The 25,352-nt window shown below is 41.6% G+C and overlaps 3 protein-coding genes across 3 annotated transcripts; all 3 read left to right on the forward strand.

Moving 5' to 3' along the window:
* The first annotated feature begins 569 nt into the window (after window positions 1-569).
* On the forward strand, window positions 570-1,752 carry LOC101546322 (platelet basic protein). Its single transcript, XM_055140016.1, has 3 exons — window positions 570-751; window positions 1,362-1,490; window positions 1,650-1,752. The coding sequence occupies exons 1-3, from the start codon at window positions 570-572 to the stop codon at window positions 1,750-1,752; spliced, it is 414 nt and encodes a 137-aa protein (XP_054995991.1).
* Window positions 1,753-6,191: 4,439 nt separating this feature from the next.
* Window positions 6,192-7,218, forward strand: LOC101546055 (platelet factor 4). Its single transcript, XM_012934831.2, has 3 exons — window positions 6,192-6,327; window positions 6,591-6,738; window positions 7,054-7,218. The coding sequence occupies exons 1-3, from the start codon at window positions 6,237-6,239 to the stop codon at window positions 7,175-7,177; spliced, it is 363 nt and encodes a 120-aa protein (XP_012790285.1). The 5' UTR covers window positions 6,192-6,236; the 3' UTR covers window positions 7,178-7,218.
* A 16,346-nt stretch (window positions 7,219-23,564) lies between these two features.
* Window positions 23,565-24,487, forward strand: LOC101545791 (growth-regulated alpha protein-like). The gene is made up of 5 exons (XM_055140017.1): window positions 23,565-23,664; window positions 23,759-23,882; window positions 24,000-24,083; window positions 24,186-24,261; window positions 24,401-24,487. The coding sequence occupies exons 1-5, from the start codon at window positions 23,565-23,567 to the stop codon at window positions 24,485-24,487; spliced, it is 471 nt and encodes a 156-aa protein (XP_054995992.1).
* The last annotated feature ends 865 nt before the right edge of the window (window positions 24,488-25,352 follow it).

Genomic DNA, 25,352 nt, shown 5'->3' on the forward strand with positions numbered 1-25,352 from the left:
AAACCCTTAAATTAACAAGTCTTTGACGGTAATGGGCTCGTGTTTTATCAACCTGCTCTAAACATTTAACAACAACCAGGCTGGGAACATTGCTTTCTTTGGCAACTGGAAAGGGGAGGTAACTTTTCTTCCGGGGGGGGGGGGGGGCATGACCACATACTTATGCCTTAAGATATACATATAATGTCTAATAAAACTATAAAACATATAGTTGGAAAGACAGAGCATCTGGTAAAGAAAAAACATAAAGACATGTAGTACTTCACTCTAGTTCTGACAGCCCCACGTAGACTATTATATATTTATGAGGGAAATGCCAATTGAGAAAGGGAAAGACGAGGATCAAAGGGAAGCCAAAGTAAACTTGAGCAGGAACTTGGACTCGTTCGGGTTATCTGCTTGGCACAATTCAGCCCTGGGTATTTATAGACATGCCATTTGCCCCTCCTTTATCTTTTCCACCTTGAAGGAAGCATGTATAAAAGACTGAGGCCTGAGCGTGAAAATCCGCTTAGCTGTGGGTTTGTGAGATCTCTCGGGTCCTGGAGAGATCAAGCTCATTCCTCACTATGGGCCTCAGACCTCACACCGCCTTTTCCCCCTGCACCCGGGCCGGCCCCCGGCGGGGACTCGAGATGCTGCTGCTGCCGCTGCTCCTGACCACGCTGCTGCCCTTCACCAGCGGGGAAAGTAAGAGGAACTTGCCGCCTGCTTGCCTGCAGCTGTGGCTGCTTTTGTCGCTGGCTTTGGGGTAGAGATCTCCCGGTGCTGAGGACTGACGTGGTTCTGAGGACTCTAAGGCAGCTTCTTAACCTTTTTCCCACCATAGCTCCCTTCCAACTTTGTTTCCTGTCTATGGGCCCTTCTGATTTACCATCCCACTCCCGCTTAGTCTTATGCGGTGGCTCCTTATTTATGCAATTATCACCTTTGCTCCCCCCACCCTGAAGTATTCTTAGGTCCCAAAAGGTCCACAAGGCCTCCTGGTTGGGAAATGATACTCTAGTCTTTTTTTTTTTTTCTTTTTGGGTCACACCCGGCGATGCACAGGGCTTACTCCTGGCTCATGCACTCAGGAGTTACACCTGGCGGTGCTCAGGGGACCATATGGGAAGCTGGGAATCGAACCCGGGTTGGCCGCGTGCAAGGCAAATGCCTTACCCGCTGTGCTATTGCTCCAGCCCCGGGAAACGATACTCTAAACAGACACTTAAACATTACACTTTGCTAAAAGTCTGTGGATCACGTTCATAATGGGCCTAGGAGAGCAGTAAAATTAAAACAGGGGGAACAGAGGAAACAAGTCAAGAGATTAGATCCTTGAAATAATCGTGAGCCGCCCTTTCTTCCCTAGCTGAAAGAGAAGCCGGTAAGAAGTCCCTTGAACTTCGCTGCCTGTGTGTGAAGACAGTCTCTGGCATTCATCCCAGTAACATCCAAAATTTGGAGGTGATGGGGGCAGGAGCGCACTGCAGCCAAGTGGAAGTGATGTAAGTTCCTGTTTCTATTAAATCACCTGAGTAAGGAACAACCCTCCAGCTCTATCCACGCTAACAGTGTTTAAAATCCAGCTCCATTCGATCCCTTTCATTTGTCAGGCCAGGGCATTTATTTAGTAATTAAATAACCAACTCTATTTACTCTTACAGAGCCACCCTGAAGAATGGGAAGGAAGTCTGCCTGGACCCCGAAGCTCCCGTAATCAAAAAAATAGTCCAGAAAATTTTAGAAGATGATAGGCTAGCTAATTAGTTTGCTTTCGTTCTGTCGAATCTTTCCATTTCCCAGAAAGGACAAGATGCTTTCAAGCCTGGACTTTCTAGAGTGCTTGTTTAGCCATACAACCTATTTATACTGCATTAAAATTTATGTATGTTTTCCATTCCATTTCAAATAGTCAATTTTATTCTGAGAAGGCTGCTCGCTAGATAGCAGAGAGACAAAGCAAGCCAAGTTTCAAAGTATAATATTTGGTTTATCTCCCTAATTCTTGGGTAACATGGTGGTTTGTTTTACAACTCTTAAAATTTTCTTTGAAAATACACTTCTGAACATTTAACTTGCTGTACTTCACTGTGAGACTAGACACGCCATGAGTATAATCTTCAGTGGTAATTGGTAATAGGAATCACAAAAGACCCAACCTAGAGCATTTGTTTAATAAATGTTTGCTAATACTTTTAGGAATTTAATAGAGCATGCTATTATTTAGTCCCCGGTGTCTTGTTTCAACACATTCCTGAAAGACTCTAAATTTAATTAGTCTTCAAGCCCTAAAAATAAAAAATTATAAAATGCATGTCTTGTATGTTGTGCTTATTTAAGTGAATATATTTAACTTTTAGAGCACCAAATTATGTGATGAGAGAAAAATATTAGCATGCTTTATTTTTCAAAACCACTTTCTTGGGGGAAGGATGTGGGTTCTGGTGATGGGTGTGGTGTTGGAGTTATATGCATGTGAAACCATTACTAACAGTATGGTAGACCACAGAATCTCATTAATTTAAAGGAGAAAATTTTCTACATCTCAGACAATAACAACAGATTGTAACTGGTTTTAACTGTTTTTATCTTGGCATGTTTGTATTTATTTGCATTTAGTTAATTTTTTCATGATTCCAATTTTAGTTTTAGAAGTAGCTTTGAAGGGGACAGAGAAATAACTCATCAGGCTGACATGTCCTTTGCATCAGGAGGTTCATGTTTGATCCCCAGCACCACAGGATTTCCCAAACACTGTCAGAAGTGACCCACTGCCGCTGAGTAGCAGAGGGTAGCCCCCGAATACTAACCTCAAAAGTAGTCTAAGATTATTTAAATATTATAGGCTATCTATAGAAATTTTCATTCATTTCTTCACCACTACACTCTTCTTTCAGAAACAGTAAAATAAAGTTTGCTTGTTTTTTCATTGTTCTATGCCACTGACATTAATATCACGTTTGGGGGGAGGGTTTCATTATCTTTTTCCCCACACTTTGCCATTTCACAATATGGTTATGAAGGTGATTATATGATCATATGTTATATGTACCATGTGTTGTAATGATAGTTTATTAATTACATTCATAAAAATTAATAAAAATTTGTTAATAAATTTAATAATTACTTTACTATGCCAGTTATATTGCTTTGCATGCATGAGCCAAATAATTTTTTTAGTAAAATAGTTATGACCTGATGAAAACATATCTTTGAGGGTCTGAAAAAAAATAGAACATCGGGTAAGAAAGTTGTCATGCTTGCAGTGGACTTGGTGTTGAATTCCTAACATTACATATGATTCCCAAAACCCCACTAGGAGTGATCCCTGAGCAGGGAGCCAGGATAGAGCATTGAGCACAGCTGGATGCAACCAGCTAACCCTATGCTCCAACCACACAGAAAAAAAGGAACATATCCATTGGATGAAGAATCATTATGTAATCATTATCACTTGCTAGCTGAGCAATGGGTTGAATAACCTCTTTGCACCCAAGTCTATATAATTATAGGCTCAATGCCTTACCGTATTTTGCCTAAATAAATATACTTTTTTATTACCACCAAAAATACACATAAACAAGCAATAGCTGGGAATTACAATCCCATGCATAACTCTGATATTTTCCTACTAAAATTTAACAGAACAGCAGCTGGACACAATATAGTGTTTGCACTGTGCTAATACCTCCAAAGATGGAGGTGTTATTTATTTTTAAATGCACACAGTGAAGTAAAGATGGCCCACAGTGATCTATTTTTCCTGAGCAGGATTTAGTTGCACATCCTCTCCATATTAATTTCTCAGATATCCTAACCCTTCCTAAGGTCCTCACTGGCCCTAGCGACAACAATACTGGCAAACCTCATCACTGATAGGATCCCAGTTACCAGCAAGCATTGGGAATGTGCCCTGGAACCTTACAGATATAACATCCTGTGGCTGACCTAGAAGAGTAATAAATCAGGAAATTTTGCCTCCTGTAGAAAGTACCTTGTGCAGATGCTGCAAAACTTGATGACTGCAAAGTTGTCTTATTCTCTAAGCAAACATCTGTATGCTCACACAAAAACTGGTAACTGGTTCCATCCTTAATATGTCAGTATTTTGATCAGTTCGCTTCTGTATTTTTTAAGTTCTGTTTTTTCTGTTGTTGTTTTTGCTTTTTGGGTCACACCTGGCAATGCATACGGGTTACTCCCGGCTTTGCACTCAGGAATTATCCCTGGCAGTGCTCAGGGGACCATATGGGATGCTGGGAATCGAACCCGGGTTGGTCGAGCGCAAGGCAAACGCCCTACCCACTGTGCTATTGCTCCAGCCTCTTCATTTTTGTATTTTTTAGTTTTTGCAAGTCAGCACACAAAGCCTGGAAGCCTGGTATGTTCCTGACAACAATTAATGATTAATTTATTCTAGGCAGCAAAGAATGAAAATAACAAGACCTAAAACAAATCAAAGGACTATGTCTCAAGTACATAAACACCAACTTCCTAATATACTCATTTTCATGCACTTACATTATTAAAATCACCCACTCCCCTGGGTAGATCAAGATAATAGATTTTGTTTCCATCTAGAGAACAGTGAAAAGAGACAATTGTATCACATCCTAGAGCCCAAGGAAATTCAGAAAGGTGATTTTGGCTAGAATTAATTTTTTTTATAATTTCCAAATTTTAGTAGTAGATGGCAATGACAAAGGTAAATAAACAAATTTCATCTGAATCAACTTAGAATTAAATTCACTTTATCCAATGATTTTGTAAATCTGGCTGTGCCCCATCTAAGTAGATAGGCACTGCAAGGAGACGTTCAAAACAGGGGCCAGAGCAACTAACAGTAGATAGAGTACATGCAAGGCAGGTGCCCAATATGGTCTCCAGAACCCCTGAGTATAAAGCCAGGAGTAAGCCCTGAGAAATGTCAGGGTTGCCCCAAAAACAAAAAACAAAGACAAAAAGAAAGGGGGGGAAAGGAGAAAAGAGAGATTCAAAATAAAGGTACTTGTAATGAGAAAAGAAAGCAGGAGGCTTCTCTTTTCCCCAATTTCAAATTATACTATATAAACATAGTAATCAAAACAATATGGTACTAGAGTACTGGAATAAAGACCGATTATCAATTCAATAAACAGAACTGAGTTCCCAAAAGTGCCCGGAATTGAGTGCTTGGGGACAGAAGTGAGTGCTGTTATATGGACGCTGATTTTTAACAAGAGTCAAAGAGTAGCAGTGGAACTCGAAAAACTTCTTCAGCAAATGCTGTTGGGAAAAGTGGTCAGCCACATATTCATAAGATGAACTTAGAGCCCTTTCTCATACTGATCTACAAATCACTATCACTATCATCCCGTTGATCCTCAATTTGCTTGAGCGGGCGCAGTAGCGTCTCCATTCGTCCTAGCCCTGAGATTTTAGCAGCCTCTCTTTACTCATCCTTCCCAATGGTGCTGCATTAGAGGCTCTTTCAGGGTTAGGAGAAAGCGAATTAAAAATGGATATCGGACCTAAATCCATAAATTATGTTAATGGAAACAGAGGCAGAACTCTTTATGACATTGAATCCAGAGACATCGGCAACAAACAAATGGAAGCAAAGACAAACAAATGGGACTACATCAAACTTAAATGCTTCCGTGGAGCAAAAGAAACAACGAGCAAAAGAAAAAGACATTCCACAAACTGGGAGGAAATATTTGCCCCACACTCTTCTTTCTTTTTAAAAGACCCACAGGACACATTTCCCAACGCTTAAGTGTCAGAGGCAACTCAGAGACAATCAACACAGGAGAAATGTGAGAGCAAGTGGAGCTCTGGAAGCTGGGAGGAGGGACGGGAAGAAACTGCAGGTCCTGATGGTGCACTGGGTGAACTGCAAGACAGAGACAACAGAGACTGGCACGCACCACAAAGAAAACATGCAGTTTGTAGCATTCAAGTACTGTTTCCAATGGCCAAAATGTGCACGTGTGTGAGTTAAGGGCGTGGATCCTGCTTCAGCTCTCAGCGAGTACAGTTGACTGAGGGTTATTCATTTTTTTTCTTCCTAATCTTGTCTGGCCAGAGCCTGACTTCCCAGAAATGTCTCAGCTGCTGCCCTGCATCTCCCCGGCCCTCCATCCCAGGCTTCCGCCCTGGCCCTGTTCAGGCAATAAAAACGGGCTCAGAGAGCCTCTTGGAACCACTGGCTTGCGGAGTTCCGAGCCAACGGTTGCTGGGCTCTCTGATCCTGCTCTCAGCTCTTGGACATGAGCCTCCGAGCCTCCTGCCTCCAGCCCGGCCCCGCGGCGCTGCTCTTGGGGCTTCTGCTTCTGCCTGCTCTGGTTGTCCTGACCAAAGGTGAGAACAGAAGCTAAAAATCTAGGCAGGGGGCGACAGGGCGACAGGTAGAATCTGGAACCCTTGGGGCAGGGAATGAGTCTTTAACCCTGGTGAGTTCTTACTCGCTAAGGGCAAACACTGAGCCTAGAATGGCCCAGTGGGGTTTTACCATCTTTCCAAGGGAATGACTTAGGGAACAGGAATGAAGGTCGAAGGCAGTGGGAAAGATCCCTGAAGAAGTTCGCTCTTTTACGAATTCTCCTCTCTCCACTCCACTTCAGCCTCTCCCGTAATCCTGGAGGACCTGGAAGGAGAAGGTAGAGATCTGCAATGCCTGTGTGTGAAGACCACCTCTCAGTTCCACCTCAAGCACATCTCCAGCCTGGAGGTGATTGTGGCCAGTGCCCACTGTCCTGCCCTCCAAGTGATGTGAGTTCTTTTTGGTTCTTTTTTTTTTTTTTTTAAGTCACACCCGGCGATGCACAGGGGTTACTCCTGGCTCTGCACTCAGGAATTACCCCTGGCAATGCTCAGGGGACCATATGGGATGCTGGGAATCGAACCCGGGTTGGTCTTGTGCAAGGCAAACGCCCTACCCACTGTGCTGTCGCTCCAGCCCCTCTTTTTGGTTCTTTCACGCCCATCCTGTGCTCCTCTGCCTCTCCCTGAATCCCCGGCCAACCCCTCCAGCCAAACACACTTTTAGCTCCAAACTCTGAGTCTGTCTGTCCCTTCTCTTGGCAGAGCTACACTGAAGGATGGGAAGAAAATTTGCTTGGATCCTCAAGTCTCTAAGAATAAGAATATTCTCAGGAAAATTCTGAAGAGTCAGTTACAAGCCGCTGTACATCCTATGATTATACAATGAGTTTTGTTTTGTTTTCTCGTTTGCAATCTAACTGTTTGAAATTCTAAGTAACTAACTCTTTCAAATTCTAAGTAAATAAAATAAATGAAACTATGGTCTTTTCAAAACTTTTTTCTTTTTGGGGGGAAGCTCCCAATCAGTGCTCAGGGGGACCAAGGTCACTTGATATTCATGCAACTGATTTAATACTCCACCCAGTGCTACTCAGAGATCAGCTTGGGACCGTTTATGCAAGGTCACATGACTGAGCTACCCCAGTCCTTATTTTTTTTCTCTTCTTACTGAGCCACCCATGGTTGGAAACTTGCTTCAATGGTGGATAGGGGGAGGGCAGTTCGGATAGAGAAGTATGCTACGACAGTGATAGCTGGAAATGATCACTCTGGACAAGAACTGAGTGCCGAAGTAGGTAAAGGGATAAATACGATAACTTTTCAGTACCTGTGTTGCAAACCACAATGCCCAAAAAGAAAAAGGGAGAGAAAAAGAAAAGTGCTAGCAATAGAGATGAATGCTAATAATAATAATAATAATAATAATAATAATAATAATAATAATACTGCTACACTTTTGGGAGAATAGGAAGGGTTGGAGCAAGGTTTGCTTCCAAAATAAATTACCACAAACTCAAAGGCTTAAAGAAAAAACACAGATTTGTTCCCACACAACTGTAGAAGTTACAAGTTCAAAATGGGTCTAAATTCAGGTGTCTTGAGAGCTTCATCCCTTCTGGAGATCCTAGTAAAAACTGTCTTTCTTAGCTAAAGAATCCACCTCTTTGCTCCATCTTAAAGCTCATGCCAACTCCCATATACTTATTACATGATCCATCTTTCCTCAGCCGTTACTCTGGTGACTAGATGATCTTTCCATCTCAGCCTGTTATAGGTCTTTGAAGTCTTATTATCTCATGAAGTCCTCACCAGTTTCAAGGATTAGGGTGTGGCTCACTCAGTGAGAGTGAGCATTATTCAGCCTGTCAAATGGGCAGGAAGGCAGAATCTAGTTGATTGAAGACAGTAAAGCTACAGACCCTTGCTCATGAGCTAATATTTTTATTTCCACAGAGGCATTATTTGTGTTGAGATAGGTTCAGACTACTAGGAGAGCATGTTATATAGAATTATTCACTCTTCCTTTTGGTGGCAGTATATGTGGGGAGGAGATGCTAGGATGGTGAACAAATTTTAGAGAGACACACTTTCAGAGATTTCCACAATGCATATTATTCCTATCGTAGAGTCAAGTATATCATTGTAGAACCTCAGAAAGATGAAGAAATCTACTGAGGTCACAGCTGGTTGGGGGGTGCACAGATCAGTGTGACTCCCAATCCTCTGGTTTACTTTTATCCTGTAGCTTTTATCCTATAGCTTGTATCTTGTTAGTTAATTAGTTAAAGATAGCCTTTTGACTGCAGTTGGCCCTTGAACAACTCAGAGATTAAGGTTGGTAACCCTCACCACAGGAAAAATTCTATGTATAACTTTTGATTGTCCCAAACATAGTCAATTAAGATACACTTTATATGTTATATGCTTTTTCAGACTGCACCTTTTTTTTTCTTTTTGGGTCACACCTGGTGAAACACGGGGGTCACTCCTGGCTCTGCACTCAGGAACTATCCCTGGCGGTACTCAGGGGACCATATGGGATGCTGGGAATCGAACCCGGGTCAGCTGCGTGCAAGGCAAATGCCCTCCCGGCTGTGCTATCACTCCAGCCCCTACAGACTGCATCTTACAGAATAATTTAGAAATAAAAGAGAACTTTATTACAAATGTAAAACTAAGGTTTTATTTGGAGTTTCCAGAGAAACTGCATTCCAGGAAACAGTACTCAGCAAGACCATGTAAGTGTCCCAACTATTGTAGTGCTTATATTTATAGAACTGACTTTTGCAAAAAAGATAGTAAAATTCTAAAACAAAGGAATGGAAAGAAAAAGCGAGGCACGTTTGCATGTTGGTGTAGTAATATATTATCTACTTTGAAGTCAAAATATGATAGCCTTTATTGATCTTTGTGAGTAGGTTTGGTGATATTTTTCTATACAGTAAGATATAGATGCAGTAACTGAGCAGTCAGGCGGGAGAGATATTCATAGTCTACTACTGTCCCCATTCACCCATTTGCTATACTTTCTTATCTTTACTAATTTGAATTTCGTGATTTAGCTAATTTTTCCACAAGAAAAGAAAATGTTGGGGCTGGAGCAATAGCACAGTGGACATGGGGTTTGCTTTGCACGCGGCCAACCCGGTTTTGATTCCCAACATCCCATATGGTCCCCTGAGCACCGCCAGTAGTAATTCCTGAGTGCATGTCATGAGCCAGGAGTAACCCCTGTGCATTGCCGAGTGTGACCCAAAAAGCCAAAGGAAATAAAGAAAAGAAAAGAAAATGTTAAGAAATAAATCAGGGAGAAGAAAAATCATTTTTAGCACTGATTGTATTGGTCAACAACATAAATTTACAATATTTTTCAAGAAAATTTGAGTATAATTTGTACTTCAAGGTTTGTGCTCCTGTAATTCAAGGTTCAACTGTTGTTCTTTTTTTTTTCTTTTTGGGTCATACCCAGTGATGCACAGGGGTTACTCCTGGCTGATGCGCTCAGGAATTACTCCTGGCGGTGCTCAGGGGACCATATAGGATGCTGGGAACCGAACCTGGGTCGGCTATGTGCAAGGCAAATGCCCTACCCGCTGTGCTATTGCTCCAGCTCCATCAACTGTCATTCTTAAAGCTGGAATAGTCATTTGAGGGAGGAAGGAGATGGAAAGGGAAGAGTGGAACTGCTAATTAGTAGAAAGACACAGATAATTTAAGTCTTGATCAAGTTTATCAGTCTTAGAACTGGAGTTTGGTGCATTTGGTCCATTTGGTGCATTTCACTTTTATTCTAACTCTACCTCATGCACAGTCACTCAAAACATAGATATTTCTTTGTATAAATGCTCTAAAGTCCTTTTTACAGTACTGTCCCACACTCACTTCCACACTGTCTTTGTTTCCTGCTTGAAGTGGAGATCTGATAAGTATCTATTTCATAGGTCACTGCATGGACAAAATGGATCATGTATAGTACGTTCTTGGCATCGTTCCTCACACACAGTCCTTAAAGCTGAGCAGCTCCATATAATCTCATTAATGGCCATGATCCAGAGACTCAATATAAATCTCTCAGAAGAAAGCATAAAACGATACTCTATAGCCATGCTGCAGGACCCTGCATCGGGCTGTTTCATTCAGAGCAACCCGAACAGGAGCAGATGAGGCCCCTCTCAACCCCAAGGGACCCAGCCCCAGCAGCTGAAAACGTCCAGAACTCAACCACCACCATGCTCTAGGCTGCTCTCCACATGCTCAGATGAGCCTCACCCATGAGTCAATCTATTCCTGGACCCAGCGCGACAGCTCGTATTTTACACCACCAATATATGAAGAGTAGAATACCATATTTGATTGGGTTTAAAGTAGAAGGCAACCAATCTTAGGGGGAAGTACATTTATATAATAGGGCTTAATGACTACTGGGTGAGATTCAACCATTTTCACACAGTTTCCTCTAAGAAACCTTCTTTGTCTCATTTTTAGTGGATTATTTATAACACTTGCATGGCAGAGCCTGGCAAGCTACGTGTGGTGTATTCGATATGCCAAAAACAGTAACAACAAGTCTCACAATGGAGACGTTACTGATGCCCGTTTGAGCAAATTGATGAACAACGGGATGACAGTGCTACAGTGCTATTTATACCAAGCAATACAAAATAAATTATTTCGGTTCTGCTTTGGGGGCAGGGTTCGGGCTTAGGATGGAAATATGGTGGTAGGAAGGCCTAATGGTGGTGGAACTGGTGTTCAAATATTAAATGTAATCAAATATTTCGATCTGTAGCACTGTTGTTCCGTTGTTCATTGATTTGTTCAAGTGGGCACCAGTAATGTCTACATTGTGAGACTTGTGAACAACTTTATAAAATAAAATTATTTTTTTTAAAAAAAAAAGATGAGCAGCTATTGGGGCTGAAGATAGTCCAATGAGTAAGGAGCTTGCCTTGCATGCTACTAACATGAATTTGATTCCCAGAATCCCAGATAGTTTTTACTGAGTAGAGAACCAGATATAAACCCTGGTGTGGCCCAAAAACAGAGAGAAAGAGAGAGAGAAAGAGAAAGAAGCAATTAATTATTGTTAATATTACTCTGAAAGCACAACCATCAGTTTGGAGTGTTGAGAAAGACAGTGGCCAGGGTGATTCTCTGAGATAAGCAGCAACAGGATTACAGGAGTCATGTCAGTTCCAAAAATCAAATGAACATTGAGAGAAAACATTGGAATTCCGTTGTCATATCTTCTTGCTTTTCTTTTCCCACTTGCCTCAAACAACACATAGTTGCCACCAATAATTAGAATTATGGTTTACAGGACCAAAGAATTAAAACAAATTATGTCAAGTCAACCATTACTGATTCTGAGGATACTTATGTTTTAAATTGAATCACCTTGAGATAAGGAGTTACAAAGCAGCTCATGGTCGGGTTTCAGTCATAGAGAGTTCCAATACCCATCCCTCCACCATTATACATTTCCCACCACCAATGTCCCCAGTTTTCCTTCCACTACCTTCTCCACAGCCTGTTTCTATGGCAGGCACTTTCCTTCTCCCTGCCCCCCTCTCTCCTTTTGGGCATTATGGTTTGCAACACAGATACCGAGGGGTTATTCTGCTTGTTCCTTTACCTATTTTCAGCACACAGTCCTTAACCAGAATAGTCATTTCCAATTATCTTTGTCACAGTGTTCCCTTCTCTATCCCAACTGCCCTCTCCCCCAGCACTTGAGGCAGGCTTACAACTGTGGACTAAACCTCCTGGCTCTTATTTCTACTGTCCTTGGGTATTAGTCTCACATTGTGTATTTTTATATCCCACAAAAGAGCCAAATCATTATATTTCTATCCCTCTCCTTCTGACTCATTTCACTCACCACAATACTCTCCACATTTATGAATTTATAAGCAAATTTTGTAACTTCATTTTTCCTAACAGCTGCATAGTATTCCATTGTATAAGATATGCCAGAGTTTCTTTAACCAGTCATCTGTTCTCAGGCATTCATGATATTTTCAAATTCTGTCTACTGGGAATAGTGCTGCAATAGACAGAGAAGTGCAGATAGCATTTCTGCTGTGAGTGTTTGGGTTCCTAGGGCATATTCCCAGAAGTCATACGGAAGCTCAATTTCTTTATATTTTTTGTGAGGAATGCCCATATTGTTTTCCAAAATGGCTGGACCAGTCGTCATTCCCACCAGGAATTGAGAAAAGCCCCTTTTTACCCACATCCACACCAGTATTAGTTGCTCTTGTTCTTTTTGATGTATGCCAGTCTCTGTGGTGTGAAATATCTTACTGCTTTGACTTGTATCTCCCTGATGATTAGTGATGTAAAGCATTTTCTCATGTTTCTTTTGGCCATTTTTATTTCTTCTTTGAAGAAGTTTCTGTTCATTTGTTCTTCCCATTTTTGGATCTGCCTTCTTTATCAGCAACAGCATAGTTGGGAGACTTTCCTCTGAGAAAAGGCCAAGTAATTAACTGTAACTCCCTGCAGTTTAGAAATTCAGGAAGTGATAAAAAGTGAATGTCCTTTTTTTTAATTATTTTTTGGCTGGCTTGAGATACTTGACAGAAAATGTTCATAAACTCAGCACTAACTGCACAGTCACAAAAATGAAACCACAAAAGGTCATTTTGCTCTTAAAGTGATTCTACATTTTTCTAAATTTTTGCTTCCTCCCTTTTAATATAGATCTTTGTGGGTATAAAGAGTTTCCTCTGCAACAGATGGAGCATTGTTTGTTTGGTTTTAAAGATAGAGCCATTGCTTTCTCATAAAAGATAATGAATGAATGCTCATTATTGACAGCATGAATATACAGAGAAAAAATTTTTAAGTAATTTTACCATTCAAAAATTTTGTTTTCTTTGAAAAATAAGAGTTTCTTGCCTCCAAGCCTGGCTGTCTTGACCAGAGAGGGGCAGGTTGAGTTTCCCACCCTGAGCAGAGCCCCGGCAGCCGAAGCCCTCTGGAACCCAGCCACAGCCATGCTCAAGGCCCCACTCCACACTTTTAGATGAGCCTCACACATGGAGGAACGGGCAGAGTAACCCAGGTTTGTGGGACCCGGGGCTGAGATCTCTAAACCTGCTTGGAACGGGACTGGGCTTCCTTCACCAAGATCTCCATTTTCCAGTAGCTTGGCAGCCACACCCACAAACTGCCCCTGGCACCGTGTAATCCCATCAATGGCCGAGATCCACAGACTATAAAATAACGCTCCCAGAAACTCTGCCGCAGCTTGACCTCTTTTAGCCTAGTTTTCCCTCTCAGAGAACCTGGCAAGGTACCGAGAGCATCCTGCCCACCAGCAGAGCCTGGCAAGCTCTCCGTGGCATATTCAATATGCCAAATACAGTAACAATGATGATACAATGATACAGTGAAAAATATTAGTCACTTGGTATAATTTCTGATAAAATGTTGTACACTGTCATAAAACACATTTAATAATCTTATTGCATTCCATCTAAAGAATATCTTTCTTAATTTGGGGCAATAAACAATTTTTCTCTTGGATTGAGAAAAATTCTCAAATCCATGTATACAGCATTCACATACACATACACATATATAAATACTGACTATGCACATCATATAGGGGCAGAGAGGAAAAACTTTAGTTCTTCCAGGTTCCTCTCAGGTTAATATGCAGTAAAATTAGTATTAGAGAGATTAGTTGGTAAAAAAATAGAAAATTTAATCACATACATATGGAGAATCTAAATAGACACGGATTCAAAAGCCAGTGGGACAAATAATGATAGAAACAGGACAGGAGTCTGGAGTTCTAGATGAGAGAGAGGACACTCAATGTCACTGATGTGCCAAGAGCAGCACACCACATTTGATGGGGTAATGTGTAGGAGGCCAGCTATTCAGTCATTTGATCATAAATATATATAAAAATATATATATTTGATTGAAATATATACATATATATTTATAGTGTAAATATAAACAATATAGGTTATATATATACATATATATATGTAAGCACAAAAGTGTCAACCTGTAACAACCTGTTAGTAATCTCTTATGCAAGGACTTAATGGCTCCAGGGTGAGATACAACACTCTTCACACACTTTCCACTAAGGAAACAATTTTGGATCATTTTTAGAGGATTATTCATAATAGGCAATACAAAACGACTTATTTAGTACGTGCTTTGGGGCAGGTTTGGGTAGTGGTGGGAAAATTTGAAATAATGGTAGTGGGATGGTGTAAAGGTGTTGAGATTGGCGTTGGAATATTGAATATAATAATATTGTGAACAACTTTAAAATATAAAAAATTTAAAATTTTTTTAAAAGAATAATTCAATTTTTATATAGCTTCATATGATAAAGTACTCTGATTATTATATGCTTTCCTGCTGCTCAGGGATAAAGGTTATATCTATTAATGTGTCGTCATCTCTTCATTCCTGCTTTCAAAAAAGTGTCTGTCAGAATATGTGATAAAAGCACATTTTTCAAATATAACCGTGTGGAAGGAAACAATAACGCAGTGAGCCCTATGATATCATGTTGGGGACTGCTCAGGACCCTGAACAAAAGAGGACCCCGAAACCTTTACCCTGGACAAACCGGAAAATTCCATTACCAGCTTTGCTTGACCTGAGGCACAGGTGCCCTTGTGACAAAGGAAATAGCCAAACTCAAGAGGTAAAAGTAGCCCAGGGCAGTTAACTTAAGAGACGCCAATAAGCCCCTAAGTAGAATGCCTTCCTCTACCTTGTGCATTCCTCCTGCCAGATGCTCCTGCCAGATAGACCTTTGCCTTCCTCTCCCCACTATTTCTCAATCTACTCTTGAAGAATGTTGTAAGCCCACCTAATACACCCCGAACCTTTCCTTATTTGGCCTGAGAAGACACTTCCCTGATGATTGACAACTTATGTACCAACCCCCTGCTAAGAAAAGTATAAAACCAGCGTGGCAGTTAATAAAGTTGCCCTTGATCGGCATGTGTCGTCTTGGGCCCCCTATTTATTATCCTCACTAGTTTTATTTCAGGTCGGAACTGCTCACAGAACCCACCCAATTAGGAGCGCTTTCCACTGTTGTCTCTCCGCGGGCCGGAGAGATCTCCAGGGGAAAGCGCAATATCATGCAGCTGGTACTAGATAAGGAACCTCATGGACAGAAACTTGATCAAACACTAAAAATACTATTTCTGGAGACTGAAGCAATACTATAGCTGATAGGACTCTTGCTTTCCGCTTGCTGACACCAGTTTGATCCCCCAGCAATCCATATGAACCCCTGAGCACTGTCAGGTGTGGCTCAAAAACAAAAAAGAAAAATTTTTTTCTTAACCCCTGAACTTGTTAGGTTCAGATCTCACGAATTAGTCCTAGTCATATAACCCTATCATTGCCCCATCAATGATACATATTATCATCTATTAATATTAGGGATCTGTTGAGTGTTTCCCTAACTTCTTTATTTATGCCCATTAGGCACACACATATGCTATTATATGTGTTCACGAAACATTTTTTATTTGACCACAGATCACATTCTATGCAAATTGTACATGTATGTAAGATATGTACAACCAACCCAACTTTTCTCCACGTCACCCTTTTTACCTTATCTAACCGGATCTCATATTTCTTGAAAAAGTCCTCAGCTACTTCAGAAATGTCAGTCAAGGAGCTAGTTCAGCTGCACACCAGTAGAGCCTCTCCTTTGAAGTATCAATTCAAGTCTTTTGCCTACAGAATTACCTGAGTACATGGACAACACATAGAAAAGAAAAGAGAACAAAAATATTGCAGACAAAAAAAATAAGAACAGGGGAATAATGAACACTGAAAATATTGTGGACTGTATGCTCAACATCTGGGTGTACTTTGGGGCCACACCCAATGGTGCACATACTAACCCCCAGCTCTTCAGATATCACTCTTGGGGGCTCTCAGGGGACCACATAGGGTGCCAGGAGTCAAACCCAGGTCTCCCATGTTCAAGGCAAATGCCCATCCCACTGCTCAAGTCTCCAATATCAGTTTTTTTATGATGATTCATAAGTTTTTCTCGTTGAAAGTTTTATCTTTATGTATGCTATTTTCCTTTTATACTTCCCAAATTTTGTTTCCATAGTACCATAATGTCTTAGTGATGTTTTTATCTCAAAAAAATGGCTTGCGTGATTACATCTTAGAAAACATTTTCTCATTTCCTTATTTTTGCAATTTTTGCAATCATGTAGTTCTTATTGCTACACTATGATTAGAATGCCATTCATTTAGTGAGTACCACATACAGACAATTGAGATAATTTTAAGAAAATAAAAGTTTAAAGCAATTTGTGAAAACACTCTTAAACTAATAAATGTACCCCTGCAAGAATAACTCTTTCCAAGATCTAATATAGCAGTAGTTCAAAAGTGAATTGTAAACTGAATGATTTTAAATATCTGTACATCAATAATATTAAATTATCATGCAAGGAACAAAAATATTCATCTTAATTGCAGAAGAGAGTATACAGGTTAAAAGAGAAGTGCTTAAATTTGAACATTACATCTAGCATTTTTAGACACATAAGTTAATCTCTTTTTTTAATTTTTGGGTCACACCCGGCAATGCAGAGGTGTTGCTCATGGCTCTGCACTTGAGAATTACCCCTAGCGGTGCTCAGGGGACCATATGCCATGCTGGGAATTGAACCTGAGTCGGTCGCGTGCAAGGCAAACGCCCTATCCGCTGTGCTATCGCTCCAGCCCTAAATTACTCTTTTTAATTATGAGAAAAATGACTATTATCCATCCATGTCCTGTCCAGATTTTTTACTTTTAATTAGATGAATCCTCGCATCTAATTTGGACAGATGATCCATTACTGTCTAACATACTCCAGCTCCACTGATGCCTGCCAATCAAAACTTCCCTTGCTTTATTTCTTTTTTTAAAAAAATCATTAAAGAACACAGTGACTTACAAAGCTATTCATAGTTCAGTTTTAGACAATGTTCCAGAAGCGATTGCACCCTGAGTGTCAGCTTCCTTCCACCCCGTTCCTTCACCTCACTTCTCAAAAGCAGAACCTGAGCAATCAACCTGCCATTGATTGCTAAATTTATTTAGGGGAAATGCATTCTGAATAAATGGGAACTGAATAAACATGACTTAAGAAATGGAAAAAGTAAAATATGGAAAAATGGGAGACAAACAGTGTTCGGTCCCCCTAGGGATGTTTTGAGGGATCAAAGACTGTCTAGATCATGGAAGAGAGGGGAAATGTTTATATATTGACTCATTCCCTATTGAAGAGAGATTTTCCTGGCAGAGTCAGAGAAACTTTGGAGCAGAAAGGCACCTGGGACAGTTGAGGGGACAGCTGTAGTTATATATCTGCACAAGCTGATGCTAAAGCACTGACTAAGGTAAAAAATACATAGATAGACGCGAACCAAAGCAATAGTACATTGCCTTGCATGTGACCTATCAGGGTTCGATCCCCAGGCACCCATATGATCCCATATATGATCCCCCAGGCACCACCAGGAGCAATTCCTGAGTTTTCAGAGCCAGGAGTAACCCTTGAACATCACCGGGTGTGGTCGCAAAACCACCACCAACAAAACAACAACAACAATAATAATTTTAAAATAAACTATCTTTTAAAAAATGAAAGTTTTAGAAACTCAACTTGATTCAAAGACAAATAAATTTTCATTTTAATTTTTTTAAATTTTGATTCAAAGACAAATAAATTTTAATTTTAATTTTGACTCAAAGACAAATAAATTTTAAAGTCTTAGAACCTCAAATTGATTCAAAGACAAATAAATTCTAATCTCTAAAGCTTCCAATTTCAAGATTATTCCCTTTCTTTAAAAATCAATGCAAGAGTTTAAAGAAGATCTTTAGTCCAAGTTGTGCAAAACTCTTTGTCTTGGGAAAGCACTGTTCAACAAGAAAGCACATTTGTTTATTGTGCTGGCCACAGCATGTCTGTGCTTATAAATATTTCTGTGTTTTGGGTTGATGGAAAACTCATGGATTCAAGCGGCATGTTAAGGAAATAAATAACAAGTGAAGAAAGAAAAAAATTTTAAAACCCTTTTCTTTTTTACTTCAATTACAAAAACAAGTGTTTTTGATTAAGTTATTCTTGAATTCAATTTTGCAAAGATCTACAAACCTTGACTACATCCCAACACGCTTCATTTCATCCATCTTCAGGAAGCTTTGTAGCAAACTCAGAATTCTGTTGTCCTAGAATGCCCTCCTTTGCATTAGCTCAGACCTATGTCTGGAGAGCATTACAGCATTTTTGCTATTCTTCGGTTATAATAAATTGATATTTGTCAGTATGATCGATGGTTAAAAAGAAAAGCTTTAAGTTTATGAAACTCAATAAGTGTCCAAAGTGAGCCAGAAGATGCTTGGGATTTTCATATTTCATATGAATTCCACAAAAGTTTAATCCTTTTCTGGGAAGTTACCATGTCAGCCATTCACTTTCACTGATTTTTTTATTAGTGGTAGCACTGTAGCACTGGCCTCCTGTTGTTCATTGATTTTTTGCGGGCACCAGTAACGTCTCCATTGTGAGACTTGTTGTTACTGTTTTTGGTATATCGAATACACCACAGGTAGCTTGTCAGGCTCTGCTGTGCGGGTGAGATACTCTATGTAGCTAGCCGGGCTCTTTGAGAGGGACGGAGGAATCGAACCTGGGTCGGCCATGTGCAAGGCAAACGCCCTACCCGCTGTGCTATCGCTCCAGTCCGTATTAGTGGTACTATTAGTCAATTTAGAAGGAGAAACTTATATAAATCAAGTGTTGTATTTTGAAATAAATTTACAAAAGTTGAAAAGAAATCTTTTTCTATGTACCCCTCACTTATTCCCCTTATCACATACAGTTTGTATTACTGTTGTACATTTTCCGTAACTAAACAACCAACATGGCACATTACAATGACAAAATTCAAGTCTTTGTTTAGATTTCACGAGTTTTTCTTCTCACCATCGACTTTCTGTTCCAGGACCCAATCCTGGTACCACACTGCAGTTCTATCTTGTACCTTCCTCTGGACTGTGACAGCTTGAAAATTTTTTTCCTACTCTTCAAGACTTTGCCAGTCTGGGAGAGCTCTAGTCACTTATTTGATATCTCTTCATTTCGGCCTGAAAACTATCTTCCTTGTGTTTTTTTAGCTGAGGTTATGAACTTTTGGAAAGAATACCAAAGAGGTCTTTCGCATAGCATCATATCAGGGAGTGTATGATTCCCATCTACTATCACACTGATGAAAATAACCATTATCTCTTATTAACCATTATCTCTTATTAATGTTTGCCAGACATCTCCCTGATAAAACCTACCTTATTTCACAACTGGACACTTAGAGACAAACAAGTTATTCAGTGCCACAGGAAGATGCAATGCTGTGAGTGAAGAAGCAAAACTGTGGAGTTTTATTGAGCATTTTCACTATGTTTGCACTTTACAATAAACTCGAGTTAATCCATAAAAAGAACAACAAAAGGTATTCAAGAATCACTCACCAGCAAATTCTTAAACTGTTCCTTATAGATAATTTGAGAGTGTTTTCTTTTGGTGGTGAGGGGGGATTTTTTGTTTTATTTATGGAGGTATCTGGATCTGAACCCACCATCCTCTGTATGAGAGCCACTGAGGTACATTCATGTTCTACCACTGGGATACATTCCCAGCCTTCATAGAATGCTTTTGCTATAGTCAGATGATTAGAAGTCATTCACTGAGTATGAATCCAGACCCGACATCCTATAATCTTAGTGAGTTCCTTAAACTCTCTTTCCCGCTGCTTTTATATTTGTAACTATGAAGCTTCACAAAAACAATAATAATATCTGCTTCCAATGAGTGTTTGAACGACTGTATGAGTTAATGTTTGTAAAATTATTGGAAGAGCACCTATAATTTTGCACAAAATGAATATGCTGCACTTCGGGATGGGTACAGAGGCCTAGAAATATGTCTGTAGCATGTGACAATAAACAAAATAAGCAACTTGTTTCATATTTACTCAAAATTCCACAGCTTATCAGCTACTGTGTTTAATAAAGTATCACTGTATCACTGTCATCCCATTGATCATCAATTTGCTCCAGCGGGCCCAGTAACGTCTCCATTCATCCTAGCCCTGAGATTTTAGCAGCCTCTCTTTACTCGTTCTTCCCAATGGTGCCCCATTAGAGGGTCTTTCAGGGTCAGGGGAATGATACCCATCATTGTTATTGTATTTGGCATATGAATATGTCACAGGGAGCTTGCCAGGCTCTCCCCCAGGTGGGCAGTAAACTCTCGGTGACCTGTTATAGTTTGTTTCACAGAAAAGGGTTAAGAGAGATTAGGGGGAAATAATTCTTTATACTTTTCTATTATAAACATTAATAAATGAGTCTGTATCACTAACTTGAAAAGAAAACAATACATCTTTCAAGTCCTAAAGAATAACTTTAGTGGGACAACTCAGTTTCTCGTGAATTTCCAGAAAATAATCAGTATCAGAGAATTAACCCACAGACTCAATTATTCATGTTCCAGTCACATATTTTATAACTTTTTGATTCTTTTTAATTTCCTACAGTTCAACATAATTTTTAATATTCCTTTAATTTCTTTACTTTTTCCTTTCAGGATTATATTATGGAATTTTTTTAAGTTAGGGTTTTAGTTTATAAAACTTTCCAATAAATAAGATAGTCTTTTTGGGAGCGTGGGAGGGATACTGGGAACATTTAGGGAGGGGACTGGGCACTGGTGGAGGGATATAAACAAAATGCAAACATGAAAGTTCATAAGTTTGTAACTGTAACTCATGGTGATTCACTAATAAAAAAAAGACAGTCTTTCATTCAATTTCCCATTTTATAGATGAAGTGACTTAAAGTAGGTTTATAAATAAATCAATGATAGAGATAAACGGTTTTTTTAAAGTTTATAAAAGTGCATTTCTTAGTACAAGTGTGTTTTTCTCTGGGTAAGTGCACTACAGAAAATGCTTAACTAAAAGGAAAATCGAATGGAACCTTCCATTTATATATATGTTATATATATGTATGTATACCTATATATAATGTTTTTTTATGAAAGAATTCACAATAGGTTGAATTTCTACTAGGCAATGTTGGGGTGATAATTTTATTTTAATCCGCAAACATAAACTCTTTGTCTGTACTGGCTCTCACAACATGTTTGTTGACTCACTTCTTATAACTATGTTGGGATGCGCAAAGCAATGCTTACAATTGCAGGTGGCAGTTGGTAACTACACTGACCCATGATAAAGCAGGCCAAGGGATGTGTTGTTGCAGGGAATGGAAAGACATACAGGAACCTCCCAACACCCTAGTGAAATCTGTGTTAAATGTATAGGCGGCACTCCTTGGAGGAGATTCTGCACTGGGCATGAATCCATGAGTGCAGAACCCTAAGAAGAATAAAATATATAGTCTGAAAGGACACTAACAGGATTGGAGAGGTAGTATAAGAGTTCGGATGCCTGCCTGCATGGGACTGAGTCTAGTGCAAATCTCCAGCACTGCCTGGTCCTTTGAGCACTGCCAGGAGTAATTCCCGAGATCAGAGCCAGTAGTAATAATCTCTGAGCCTCTCCAGGTAATGGCCCAAAAGGAAAAGAAAAATTTTTTTTTTAAATTTTAAATGGGAGCCAGAGTGATAGGACAGAGGGGAGGGCATTTCCCTTGCATGCAGCTGACCCAAGTTCGATTCCAGGCATCCTATATGGTCCCCCGAGCACTGCCAGGAGTGATTCCTGAGTGCAGAGTCAGGAGTAACCCCTGTGCAACGCCAGGTGTGACAACCCCCAAAAAAGAAAAAAAAATTTAAATGATGATGATGATGATGATGATGATACATAGGCCACTGTGCAGCACAAACTGTGCTGTCCAAATTGAAAATTCAGCAACTGAAAATTCAGGAGGTTTCCATCGGCAAGGCAAAGGGATGTAGGCTCAGCTGAGTTGGATTAAGCATGGCCATGTCCTTCAACACCCAGTCCTGGGTCAGAGACATTCCTTCTTCTGCTCCCTTGCGTCCTCCAACCTCATACCTGTGATCCAAGAGGTCTGAATCCCACCTACCTATTATACCCAGATCCTCAACAATTCACGTTGACTCAAACTTCTCAGAAACTCACGTTGGGTTAAAACACTGCAATTCTGGTTCAGAAAGCAAGGCTAGGTCGATATTTGCTTCTAAGAGAAAAGAAACCCAAGCATCAAAGCTCCTGTGGAAGTGGGGAGATTTGAAGTGTGACTGGGGGCGTTTCCGATTTCCTCTGCCCACAGGGCCAGGAAGGCAGCCCCGCTGCCCCGAGGGCACTTTCTCCACCCCCGGCTCCTCTCACCTGCCTGGTGAACTCCAGAGCCGGTGGCCGCCCTTGCCCTGTCCCAGAGAGTGTCTGAAGCCCTGGTGACATGTAAAAGCAGCTCTCTGGGAGAAAAATTCTGGAAATTCCAACATTTCAGGGGGAAGAAGGAAGTTCGGCAGGACCCAGCGCCGAGGTCCTGTTACAGCCCTCCACACTCCCTTGCAACTGACACTGACTTCAGCTCTGACACTTGACCCCCCCGCTCCCACCAAATGGAAAACAAAACCAAGATAACCTAAAAGTGTGAGTCAAAAATATTGACCCTGCGCATTCTTAGTTGCATCTGGGGTAGTGACCGCTGTATTTCCCACGTGCTTTGGTCTGAATCAGCCCAGAATGGAACTTCCAGGGGCAAGGACGATTTTGTTGATAGAGGAGAGAGGGCTGGGCAGCAGTGACCCCGTGCCTGCTCTTTCCTCTCCCGCCTCTGATGGACCTGACGCTTCCTGCAGAGCTGCCCGGGGGTCCTGCCAGCACTCGGCCACCCCGATCTAGCCGCTGTCCACCCCGGCTCCGCGCACAGGGTCCGCGGGGACCACCGGCCCTTCCCGCAGGCGCTGGCCTCGGCGTGGCGGCGTCTGGGGCCCGCTATAGGGATGTGGATCCCGCAGGAGAAATTCCCATGCAGATGAGCAAGAGACCAGGGGCGTTGGCCCGTGCAGGGCCCCCAACCCCTGGCCCAGGTGGGCGGGGCGGCGCGTTTCCTTGAAGCCCCGGGATCCACCTGGGCGCGGGGATTTCCCTGGACCTGGACGGCCAGCCTTTCCGCTCCCATCATGGATAAAAGGGGCTGGCGGCGGCGGGGCGCTCAGATCGCTCTGCAAGCCGTCCTTCCGACCCTGCACGCTCGGCACCATGGCCCGCGCCGCGACCCCCGCCACTCCCAGGGCTCTTGGGACCCTCCGCGCTGCGCTGCTGCTCCTGCTCCTGGGCGCCGCCTGCCGACGAGTTGCAGGTACAACCCTGCGACCCCGCAGCCCGGGAGCCCAGAACGGTCCTCCCAGGACCCCATCCTCTCACCCGCTCTCTCCCCGCCTCCCCACCCGCAGGGGTGCCCCTGGCCTACGAGCTGCGCTGCCAGTGCCTGGAGACCATTCAGGGCGTTCACTTCAAGAACATCCAGAGCGTGACGGTCACGCCCCCGGCACCCCACTGCCCCCGCACCGAAGTCGTGTAAGTGTCCCCGCGTCCTGCCGAGGACGTCATCCCCAAGCCCTCCCCCATCATCCCTAAGATACCCCCAAGCCCTTCCGCTCCTCAGTCTGACTTGACCCTCGCTTCTATCTGCAGAGCCACTCTCAAGAACGGTCATCAAGCCTGTCTCAACCCCGAAGCCCCCCTGGTTAAGAAAATCGTTGAAAAGATGCTAACAGAGTGAGTGGTGGGTCCGTTTCTCCGTGTGAGTCGAGCTATTGACCGCTGCCCCTGAGAATTAGGTCAGGGGAACTGAAGATTTCTCATTTGACATTGCTCTAGTAAGAGCATCCATCGGCACAATATTGCCAGTGGCCTCCATGTCCACATCCGTCTGTCCACATTCAAGTTAATACAGGTAAAGCTGTATTAATCTCACGGATGCTGGCCAGTTATGCCTAAAAGCCTTTCCCCTGTTAAAAGGATCTCAGGTTTTCTCACCCTTTCTTTTTGGGTTTCACTCCGAAAATGCAGGACCTCGGTTTTCTGCAATACAGAATCTAAAGCTTAGCCCTAAGACCTGGGACTTGGCTGTAACACTCCACTGGCACACAGATGAATTTTACCAACTATTAGCCTTATGACTCAAGGGCAATTACTTGGTATATCTAAGCTCAGTAAAATAAGGAATACAGTAGTAGCTCCTGCCAGGGAATTGCTAGGAGGCTTAAGTTAGGATCCGTGGTATTTAGAGAGCAATAGGTTCTGTCTGGCCGGTTCTAGCCAATGTTTCACAATCCATATTCCAGAAGGTTCCGGAGCCTAGAGGTTGCCCCCACAAGAGAAGAGGCAACTGTCACTTGATTCCAGACTGAGCAAACTAATTCCAAGAATTCAGGAACCTGATAGGATGGATAAGATGCTACGCAGTCAGCTTTCTTGAGCACAGACCAAGGACCACCTTTTTCTCGTTACAGGAACACATCCAAATGAAACGAAAAAGAAAGAGCAAGTTGAAATACGGTTTTACCTGGAGCAGATCCTTCACTTACAGGAGTCAGGGAAAAGAGGAAGCACCACTCCCAGGGCACCTGGATTAGCCTTGGCATTAGTGTGCTTGAGTCTGTATGAGGAGAAACTTTTGACTTGCTTGTTTATTTATGTACAGGTTGGTTGGCTTTCAAAGAGTTTCTGTTAATATGTTACATTGAAATAATCCAGCAGGCCCTTCAATATACCTGTGCAATTGAAATACTGGTCTGGTTGTTTATTTTTTGTCAGACCCAAGTTGATACAATTCTAATTCTCTTTACTTTGGAGGTTTGCAAACATTCTTCTGTCATTAAACGTTTTTCTCCCCACAGTACGCCAGGCTGTGTGACCGAGGAAGGTGGGGATCCCAGAAAATTGACAGTCAGGGCAGAAATATGTATGTGTACATGCAGTTTTGTGTCTGTTTCAAAAACTACCAACTATTATTTATTAAAATGATTTCATGGTATGTGGTAT

This window comes from Sorex araneus, chromosome 5, assembly GCF_027595985.1.
Source record: "Sorex araneus isolate mSorAra2 chromosome 5, mSorAra2.pri, whole genome shotgun sequence".
Taxonomy (NCBI): domain Eukaryota; kingdom Metazoa; phylum Chordata; class Mammalia; order Eulipotyphla; family Soricidae; genus Sorex; species Sorex araneus.

What these genes read in the sequence shown, in the direction of transcription:
- LOC101546322 (XM_055140016.1), top strand. Translation starts at nt 570, where the DNA reads ATGGGCCTCAGACCTCACACCGCCTTTTCCCCCTGCACCCGGGCCGGC. An exon ending in CTTTTGTCGCTGGCTTTGGG is followed by an intron (nt 752 to 1,361) that starts GTAGAGATCTCC and finishes CCTAGCTGAAAG; the next exon opens with AGAAGCCGGTAAGAAGTCCC. An exon ending in TGCAGCCAAGTGGAAGTGAT is followed by an intron (nt 1,491 to 1,649) that starts GTAAGTTCCTGT and finishes TTACTCTTACAG; the next exon opens with AGCCACCCTGAAGAATGGGA.
- LOC101546055 (XM_012934831.2), top strand. Translation starts at nt 6,237, where the DNA reads ATGAGCCTCCGAGCCTCCTGCCTCCAGCCCGGCCCCGCGGCGCTGCTC. An exon ending in TCTGGTTGTCCTGACCAAAG is followed by an intron (nt 6,328 to 6,590) that starts GTGAGAACAGAA and finishes ACTCCACTTCAG; the next exon opens with CCTCTCCCGTAATCCTGGAG. An exon ending in TGTCCTGCCCTCCAAGTGAT is followed by an intron (nt 6,739 to 7,053) that starts GTGAGTTCTTTT and finishes TTCTCTTGGCAG; the next exon opens with AGCTACACTGAAGGATGGGA.
- LOC101545791 (XM_055140017.1), top strand. Translation starts at nt 23,565, where the DNA reads ATGGCCCGCGCCGCGACCCCCGCCACTCCCAGGGCTCTTGGGACCCTC. An exon ending in CGCCTGCCGACGAGTTGCAG is followed by an intron (nt 23,665 to 23,758) that starts GTACAACCCTGC and finishes CCCCACCCGCAG; the next exon opens with GGGTGCCCCTGGCCTACGAG. An exon ending in GTTGAAAAGATGCTAACAGA is followed by an intron (nt 24,084 to 24,185) that starts GTGAGTGGTGGG and finishes ACATTGCTCTAG; the next exon opens with TAAGAGCATCCATCGGCACA.